The sequence below is a fragment of the Hyla sarda genome, chromosome 7 (assembly GCF_029499605.1).
Source record: "Hyla sarda isolate aHylSar1 chromosome 7, aHylSar1.hap1, whole genome shotgun sequence".
Classification (NCBI taxonomy): Eukaryota; Metazoa; Chordata; class Amphibia; order Anura; family Hylidae; genus Hyla; species Hyla sarda.
In genome coordinates this window covers 24,445,326-24,455,623 of record NC_079195.1, presented here as the reverse complement: position 1 = coordinate 24,455,623, position 10,298 = coordinate 24,445,326, and the positions used below count along the sequence as shown (strand labels likewise).

The 10,298-nt window shown below is 44.1% G+C and overlaps 1 protein-coding gene across 1 annotated transcript; it reads right to left on the bottom strand.

Annotated features, from left to right (window-relative positions):
* Positions 1-406: 406 nt before the first annotated feature.
* Positions 407-9,696, bottom strand: LOC130282393 (transmembrane protein 139-like). Its single transcript, XM_056530620.1, has 2 exons — positions 9,437-9,696; positions 407-1,778 (listed from the first exon to the last, which is right to left on the bottom strand). The coding sequence occupies exons 1-2, from the start codon at positions 9,694-9,696 to the stop codon at positions 1,457-1,459; spliced, it is 582 nt and encodes a 193-aa protein (XP_056386595.1). The 3' UTR covers positions 407-1,456.
* Between the last annotated feature and the right edge of the window lie 602 nt (positions 9,697-10,298).

Here is a 10,298-nt window from a genome sequence, read left to right as displayed (position 1 = left end):
TTGGGCAAGTTGTCTGTTCAGTCACGGGCCGACATGTCTATGGCATTCAATCCCAACATCAAGCAGTCACCATCTTCCCTGCTACCATTATAGGTTGTGGGTGACTTTGGTCCATAATGGCTCTCGTGTCTGGAGATGGTCTTCTTCATTTGGGTGAACACTGGTTGCGGTATTGACTAGGGCCGGCTCTGCCTATAGGCAAAATAGGCAGCTGCCTCTTGATGGGGGTTCCACTCTGCCTGCTGCAAGTTAGCCAGCATCCGAAGCACCCGCCCATCCTAAGCACCTGCAAAACTCTGCCACGCTACCCCCACCCCACCCGTACTGTGATAATCTGTTTTTTTATTTTTTTTTTCAGCCTGTTGGAGGAGTCCAGCCCCACCTCCGAGTCAGACAGGGGCGATCACTAAGGTCAAGTCCGTCCAACATCCTGAGCCTCCATACATCGGGAGGTGCCAATGGGCAGGATCAAGGGGTGGCAAAATTAGCTTTCGCCTAGGGTGGCAAAAATCCTTGCACCAGGCCTGGTATTGACCACCTAAATAAGGCTTTCTATGACTGTATTAATTGATCATCATGTGTGTGTGTGGGTGGGGGGATGTCTATCTCTATGTATCTCCAGTATCGGCAGAGAGAAGGGGTTATAGTGTTACGGTAAGCATTATACTTTGGAGTGTCAGGAGGACAGTCTATCCTAAGGGTAATACATCAATATTACAGTCGTGGGAATACCCTTTGGGACTAGAAAAGGATCAATATAGTTTTGGTGCCCATTATCGTCTCAATCTCAGCCCGCCCCCATGTGGCGCCAATTGTTCACATTAGTCTTTAGTAGGTCCAGAAAATCAAAACATGAAAACAATAGAGAAAAGTTGTGTCAACGTCACCCGTGGAGATTAAAACCCACAGATCCTGGTACATAACACTGCCCTGATCCACCCTTGTAGTAATGGGTGTAGGACTTATAGAGTCCGTCACCTTTCTTCGATAGTGATCAGTGGAAACACTTTATAACATGAATATCTCCGATTTATGACACAGAAATTACCATATTCTACAGCATTGTCCTGAAATGGTCTTATAAATAACACATCATGGCATCAATAAATATAAAAAAATACTTTTCACAACATCCAGTCTACTTTATCCCCCGAGAGGCCTTCAAGACCTAAAATAATCTGTGTTCTCCTCCCACTGATTCTGCATAAACAATACATTATTCTTCATTGTCCAATAACCCAGTCCAAACTGGTCCATGAATGGCTCCGGGCACGCCATAGAATCAAGAGATCAGGAATATTTCAATCTTGTTTCCGCTATGTCCTTATACAGAGAGGTTTGATTTCCTTCTTCGACGTCAACATTAATGAAATGTTTTGAGGGATTAGATATTTTATGGAGAACAATTGGTTAAATACATCTTCATGAAATATCTGGATTCCTGTAGAGTTTGCCATCAACCTTCTTCTTGGGACGGCAAAAACACTTCCTCCCATTGAAACATGGACTCGTTGTAGGTCGGAGGAGGCGTTAAAGGTTCTGGGAATCTTTCTTCTGGCTTTAAGTCAGATCTCATGATCTCATGAATGTCAGAGCTGATACGTAGTAAGGTGGGGTTGGTGAGTCTCAGATCACCGATGGCTCCTCTTCTTCCACGTGCCAAGGCACTATTGTAAGGAGGGGGCTCGATATCTGGTGGGGGACCGAGAGTCACTGTCCACACTGTTGCAGAGAGTATAACGTCCTCGTAACGTGGAGCTTCGAACTGAGACGTGTCCCTGTGGGAGCAAAAAGGAAGCATTCATTAGAGCTTAAAGAGAATGAACAATGTAGACAGATGGAAAATGTGCCTCAGGGATAAAAAGCTGTATAACAATCCAACATTCACACTTTAATACATACATCATAGGGTGGACAGACTTAGAAACATCATTCAGTACATGTAGTGTGTGTGTGATGTCTTGCCCTATGTGGATGGTCCCATTCAGTCTCAAGATCGTTATGGGGCTGTTGGATCATGGAGCTTAGCAGGAACAGTGTTGGGGGTGGTGGGCACAAAGTATCACTTAGTTGTCTGCTGGTTAGAGGAGAGTGCTTGGCATGTTGTGGGCCTAGAAGGTGCCAGATGCTGATGGACATTATTCTATTGGGTTAAAGTGAACTTGGGTCATGGATGGACTCGATTTAGTTTGGCCACATTCAAGTGATAATGCCAACCATTGGGTTGTATTCCACCACATTCAAGTGATAATGCCAACCATTGGGTTGTATTCCACCAAATTCAAGTGATAATGCCAACCATTGGGTTGTTTTCCACCCCATTCAAGTGATAATGCCAAGCACTGGATTGTAACCATCAAGCTGTGTACACTGAAACAAACAAAGCTTATGGTACAAGTTCTTAAAATGTGTCCACGTTGGGTGGTTGGGCTGCCAAGTCCTTCGAGTTCTGTACACCAGCCCATATCTAACTAATAGGACTTGTGTCATATGATTGCTTCAGCAATGCGACCACCCAGCATAGACCTGTATCTCTTCACGTTTGGTCTTAAAGGGGTACTCTGCTCCTAGACATCTTATCCCCTATCCAAAGGATAGGGGATAAGATGCCTGATCGTGGGAGTCCAGCAGCTGGGACCCCAGCAATCTCTGTGCAGCACGCAACATTTGTTTAAAACGCTGGGTGCCGGCGGGATGGGTTGTGACGTCATGACCATGCCCCTCGTGAAGTCACACCACGCCCCCTCAATGCAAGTCTATGGGAGGGGGCGTGGCAGTCCCAGCTGCTAGACTCCCACGATCAGGCATCTTATCCCCTATCCTTTGGATAGGGGATAAGATGTCTAGGGGCGGAGTACCCCTTTAAGACCAAACGTGAAGAGATACAGGTCTATGCTGGGTGGTCGCATTGCTGAAGCAATCATACAACAAAATGTTCCGAACGATGGGGCAGCGAAGTACCCCTTTAAGGTTGGGCAAGAACTTAGTATTACAGGTACTTTTTTTTAAAACAAGAAGTAAAGTAAAGAAAGCAGCAAAAATTATGTTGACCTTTAACGGGACTGTCTTATGAAAACAAGTACTCTCCATACGGCCTGTAATAGTATATAGACATCATAGAGTGGGGCTTATATTTGGGACCTCCACCTATGATCCAGAATGGAGAACCACTTTGCAGCATCAGCTGACATTCAGGAGGACTCAAGCCTTGTATCACTTGGATGGCCATTCAGTACATTGTACCCCAGATAAATGACAAGCTGATTGTGACTAAATCAGTTATAGCTGTATAGAACCTGGATTACCAGCGGATCATCTTGGGATCCACCATAAACACCTTGACGCATGCAGAACACTATAGACAGGATGAGGTCACCATGTGGTGGACTGATAGTATCTAGGTTTCTGGATCTTCTGGCAGCCCACAGCCAGTTCTATGTGGTGTTGGCAGGTGTACACGGTGCATATTTTCGTACTGTTTACAGTCTGTTTTGTTTCATCCTTTTATGGTCATAGATTATTATGAGACAAACACACTTGTTGACTTGTATTATGCATAAGTATCGGCTCTTGACCATTAAGAATGTCTGGCATTGTTATGAAAGGGAGAGGGTGTTGGTTGGTACCTGTTTATTATCTGCACATATTCCCTTCGAGCAATGCTCCGAGGAGAACATGCTGGTACTCAAGTTGGATCTGGTTCATTCTGGTGAGCATCTCATCGCATACCTCTGTCACCGAGCCCTGAGGGTTGTTTTTTTTTTTGGTGGTTTTGTTCAGCTGTAGTTGATCAGTATAGCTTTCCATTGTAATAAATCCCATTGGTAGATGGAAGCCAAAAGGACAGGAGGCCTTACCTCCAGCTACTGGATAATCCTGAACCTAGGAGACACTTGTAGTAAAGACAAAATGTATTTATTTATTTTTACTCTGGTCCGGTCACAGATACAACTCAGGCCAAGGGGCCGTTTCACGCTACATGTACTTAATCATGACCTATGATATCATGTAGCGTGAAATAGCCCGTTGGCCTGAGTTGTATCTGTGACCGGACCGGAATATAAATAAATAAATAAATGCATTTTGTCTTTACTACAAGTGCCTCCTAGATTCTTCATTCAAGATTATCCAGTGGCTGTTGTTTCTGTGGGATTGAGCACTGTGAACAAGCCTCATCTGTGGTTCCAGGTAAAGACTGTCGTTCCCACCTCTGTAATTGAATACGCAGCAGTGCCAGACCTTGCTCTTTTTTCTTTGCTATTACCTCCAGCTACTACTGTGCAAGCAACATCCATTTGGGCCATACATGGAGTAATCCATTAGTTGGGTTGCCCTCTATAAAATCCAATGGTCTCTATTACTGAATAACAATGTGGGTCCATTGGAAGACAACCAATTGAAAGACAATGTGGGTCCATTGGAAGACAAATTACAGTGCAGCCGACGGGACATGGTGAGTGTAGCTCCACGCCCATTGGACTACTTACGCCCCATAAGTAGTCCAATGGGCGGGGAGCTATACTCACCTTGTCCCGTCGGCTTCACTGTAATCACACCCCCTTAGTGAGGATAGACTTTCTAACTTCATATCCTCACTTCATATCCTCACCATCCCTGCCTGCAGGAACGTCGCCAGTGATGGTGAGGATGAACATTTTACCATATATGACCCGTTGCCAAGCTTTATATATGCTAAAATCTGAGGACAGGTACCCTTAAAACTCCCATTCTTGTTACACAATACATCGGGAGGAAACCAAGAAAACTATCTCATAGGGTTAGAGATGTTCTTTGTAGCCGATAAGTATCCAGAACAGAGGAGACCCCAAGAATTTTCTAGATGGGTGTATAGAATTTTATTATCTACACTGGATTTAGATAATTTAGTGAATTTATACTTTTGTGCATTGTGTGCTCTCCTCTGATGTGTTGGACGACATCAGATGGGGTCCAGGCGTTTATATCTATCAATGGCCATAACTTGAGATGAGCGAGCTTTCAGAAAGTTGTAGTTTTATTTGGAGTTGGAGATTAGCACCAGCGAGCCTTCAGCTGTTGCTAAACTACAACCCCCATCATTCCCAGACAGCCTTCGGCTGTCTGGGAATGATGGAGGTTGTAGTTAAGCAACAGCTAGAGGTTCTCATTTTCGTAAAGCACTGCCAGAAAGGTTCTGTTGACATTATTCATTTTTAACATACCTTTTTTTTTAAACTAAAAAACATGCTAAAAAAGGCAAAATTATTATCCCAGTATCCAGCGCCACAGGGGTACCAGGAAGAGTCGGTACCAACAGGTCAAATGGCGCTCCTGGGCCTAGATGGTAACAGGCTGATGTTATTTAGGCTGGGGAGGGCCAGTAAAAATAGCCCTTGCCCACCATGGAAATTTCAGGCTGTTGTTACTTGGTTGGTATCTGGCTGAGAATGGTGGGGGTTGCAGTTTTCCAACAGCTGGAGGCTCGCTGTTGCTAAACTACAACCCCCATCATTTACAGCTGTTTGGGAATGAGGGGAGTTGTAGTTTAGCAGCAACTGGAGGCTCCCTGTTTGGGAAGACACTGGCAGTAAGAGTCTGTTGTCAGAATACACTTTTAACATGCTTTTTTAGAACAAAAGTGACGTCAACGTTAGAGTAGGGGCTACACAAGAAGAGGCCAGAGGAGGAATAAATTGGTAAGTGGACATCTGATATTCATTATACAGCCAAGTTGCCTGTATATACCCCCTGCCCAAGGAGCTAACTAGCTATGTTTAGCTGCACTATTTAACTCCTTCCTTTCTGGGCTCAGATCAGCACCGATATTGGCAGGTTCTCGCGAGTGTTTGAAAGTTCACAGCTGAACGGGTCACGTTGACCTGCCAAAAATCATTACATGAGGGCCGCATATCTCCCCATGTAATAGTGGGCAATGATGGCAGCAAAGGGCCACATGGGCAGTATACAATCTAGGAGACTGGCACTCATATACATTGGGTATGGGCCAATCTGATAGGGCCCTAAGACTAAGGAAATGAATAAGGAGGAAATACTATTACAAATTTCCCCAGGAGCTGCTTCTGTAGGTAGTGACGGATATTCAAGCTTCCCTGTTGTCCTGTATTCCATATCATAGAATATCAATTATAATCAGCAAATTATAGTTTGTTAATATTATGATATTATCTACAGATTATAGACTGTTTGCAAATGACAGGACTTCCCTAGTTTATTGATTGATACTTGGTACATGGGAAGGGCTCTGACCATTTACAATAATGGGGCCCACAGATTACTGATGGCAGCCCTGCCCCGGGTACATGTAAACCTAAGCTTAAGAACCTAAGGTTTATAGGACAAGTCCAACGCTGGATATGCTTTGTTCTTTATAATTACCTGCCCTCGCACAACTAGTCAAACTTATAAATTAAAGGAGTACTCCAGGATATAAAAACTTATCCTAGTTTCCTAAGGATAGGGGATAAGTTTCAGATCGCGGGGGGTCTGACCATTGGGACCCCTGCGATCTCCTGTACGGGACACCGGATTTCCGAACAAATATTGCATTTTGACCACCGCACGAAGAGGTGACAAACACGCCTCCTCAATGCCGTCTATGACAGAGCCGGAGATTGCCGGATGCAGCGCTTCTGCTTCCCCAGAGAGTTGTATTGAGGGGGCGTGTCAGCCGCCATTTCGTGCAGTGGTCGAACACGCTCCCTTCCTGTGGACTGACGAGTCCCATACGGAAGATCTCGCGGGGTCCCAGCAGCCGGACCCCCGTGATCTGAAATGTATCCGCTATCCTTAGAATAGGGGATATGTTTTCATATCCTGAAGTACTCCTTTAGGGCCCATGTACACGAGACGGCTGAATGAGTCTCCTGGCCTGTATAAATGGCTGATTAATGAGAAAATGCTCATTTCTGCTCCAACAAGATCTTTTATGCAGGTCTAAAAATCATCATTGTTATCGGCCAACGTGTGGTCAACAATGATGATATGAAGGGCCATATGTAACTATGACCCTGTCTACACAATTATGGATCCATGAGCACTAATCAACCCAATCATTGTGTAGCCTTCCACCTGTCTATAAGGGCCCTTACCCATGACTCACCGGCTGCCGATTGCATTTCCAATACTCTTTGATCATAGGAGTCACATTTTTTTGTCCTTTCTTTGGAGGAAGCAACTGACCACAATGTTAAAGTCCCATAAGGAGTCGATCCTATCATCAAGTGCGGTGAGGTAAGCCATCTTGCAGCAAACAGTGAATGTATATGGCTACCCCAAGGGTATGCGGCACTGCTGTATGCATCATACTTACACTCACAATTACACGTACTGCGAGTATTTATAGCCAAAGTCTTATCAAATCTGACAATCTGACAATTCGAGAGAAACTACCTAAAACAAATTTCATCTATACTTGCTTGCTGGCGATAAATCGCTCCTGTGGGGTTATACAGTTTAGGGACCTTATTTTCACGGGCGCCGAGCCCAGGGGCGGAGTAGGAAGCCTGGCCGCAGCCAGGCTTCCTGCTCCGCTCCCGGGCTCGGCGCTCCCTGCTTCCGCTGATCGTTGGATCCTTCCGTGGTGATGCCTCTTATGGCATTTTTGTGTTTGCTTCGGTTTCTTGGGATTATTCTACTATGGTTCCTATATATAGGATACTGTTGATTCGGTGATTCGGCTGCTTGCCTGCAACTTGGGACCTTCCTTTGTTAAAGGGGTATTCCAGGAAAAACATTTTTTTTTTTTTTATATCAACTAGCTCCAGAAAGTTGAAAAGATTTGTAGATTACTTCTATTAACAAATCTTAATCCTTCCAATAATTATCAGCTGCTGACGTTGAGTTGTTCTTTCCTGTCTGGCAACAGTGCTCTCTGCTGACATCTCTGCTTGTCTCAGGAACTGCACAGAGTAGGAGAGGTTTGGTATGGGGATTTGCTTCTACTCTGGACAGTTCCCGAAACAGGTGTCCTCAGAGAGCACTTAGACAGAAAAGAACAACTCAACTTCAGCAGCTCATAAGTACTGAAAGGATTAAGGATTTTTAATGGAAGTAACTTACAAATCTGTTTAACTTTCTGGAGCCAGTTGATATATAAAAAAAAGTTTTTTCCTGGATAACCCCTTTAACCCTGCTGAGGGGAGACACGCACAAACCCAAGTGTCTCATAAGGTGAGAGACTAATCTTTGGAGGGCACTAGGGGGGATTAATTTGTACCCCTCAGGATTACACTCTGTTGGACATGTTTTATTCTGTTTTACACAGTTTTACACAGATGCTGTGTAATGCATAATTTCACCTGTGGTGGCACTGCAGAGAAATTCTGAATAGGCATGTGTACTCTTTCTGTGGACTCCGTACGGCATGCATTTCCATCTATGAGACGACGAATTCCCGAGCGGTCCTAACACCCGCATGTTATGCTGGCACTCCGCATTCAGGGGCAATGTCGTGTGAACATAGCGTTACTGTTCCAAGACTGGGGTGCATGGGAGCTCGTCCACACTAAAACGCAATGTCCAATAAATGCATGATGTCATCGCAACATCAGTGACATCATGCAGCTATTGGACATCACGTGGGGGTGTGGCTTTGCTGTGATGATTGGGACAAGCACCTGCCCGCCCCCCCCCCCCCCCCCCCCCCCGTCTCAGAACAGTATACGTCTGAATCCACCAGGGAGCAAAAGTGGAGCACCAGCACAGGTAGGACCTTTCTTGGTCCCCAAACTACCCCTCTGTTATCAAAATTGTCTCATTGAAGGGGGTTCTCTCTTTTTGTTGAAAGGGTCTCTTTTTTTTTTTTTTTTATGAACCTGTGCCAGAAACTTAAACAGTTTTTGTAAATGACTTCTATTTAAACATCTTAATTCTTCCAGTACTTATCAGTTGCTGTATGCTCCACAGGAAGTTCTTTTCTTTTTGAATTTCTTTTCTGTCTGACCACAGTGCTCTCTGCTGACACCTCTGTCCATTTCAGGAACTCTCCAGAGTAGGAGAAAATTCCCATAGCAAACCTCTCCTGCTCTGGACAGTTCCTGAAATGGACAGAGGTGTCAGCAGAGAGCACTGTGTTCAGACAGAAAAGAGATCCAAAAAAGAAAAGAACTTCCTGTGGAGCAAATAGCAGCTGGTAAGTCCTGGAAGGATTAAGATTTTTAAATAGACGTAATTTACAAATCTGTTTAACTTTCAGGCACCAGTTGATTTAAAGAAAAATGTTTTCCAGCAGAGTACCCCTTTAAGAGACCCTTTCAACAAAAAGTGAGAACCTCCTTTCAATGAGACAATTTTGATAACAGAGGCATAATATAGAATTGAAGACAGACAAGTGAACGTTTTCATAGATGCCAATACCCATTCATTCACTTGTGACTTATTCTCTTATAATAAGCTGCACATATTATTGTTATTATTATTGGTTCGGTTAAGCACTTACGTTTCCGTCCGCTGCTGTGCCGTGGCTTCTCTCTGTGTAGGACTCTCTTCATCCTCCTGCCTTCTTGATTTTTTGACACAGGTCGATAAAGTCACTAACAGATAGCAAATGACAGCCAGGCTGCCGGCGGCCAGGAAGCATATCCCTAGGATGAAGATTCTCTCCGATACGGTCAACAGAACCACACCGATAAGCATGAAGGCCATGCCAAGGGTCACCACCGTCCTGTGTACTCCCTTCCATACGAAGCTCGATACCATTGTAAGATGTAAGGTGAATTAACTAAAGAAAAGAAGAGGGTAGAGCAAAATGAGATTTATGTATGAGCTCATATAAAACCATATATATATATAACACACTGAGATGTAATAAAGATCATACCCCAGGGTTGTGACCGGGTGTAGATGGAGCAGCAAATGATGTACAATTTATGAATTACTATATAATAAAACAACTTTAACCATAAACACGGACCAGTGAAATAATAAAGATTTATTTGACAAAAAACTCTCAGCGTTTCGAGGGGCGGGACCCCCTCTTCGTCAGGTCCAGAAGGCATCAAATTACAGATTAGACATTCTTATAATATGTCAACAAAAGTTAGATTTTATTTCCATCATTTACACTTTCAAAATAATAGAAAATAAAAAAAAATGGTGTCTGCAAAAGTGTGGGCACCTTGGAGAATTTATAGCATGCACTGCCCCCTTTGCAAAGCTGAGACCTGCCAGTGTCATGGATTGTTCTCAATCATCATCTGGTAGGACCTGGTGATGTCAATCTCAAAGGTTTTAAATGCCCAGACTCATCTGACCTTGCCCCAACAATCAGCACCATGGGTTCTTCTAAGCAGTTGTCTAGA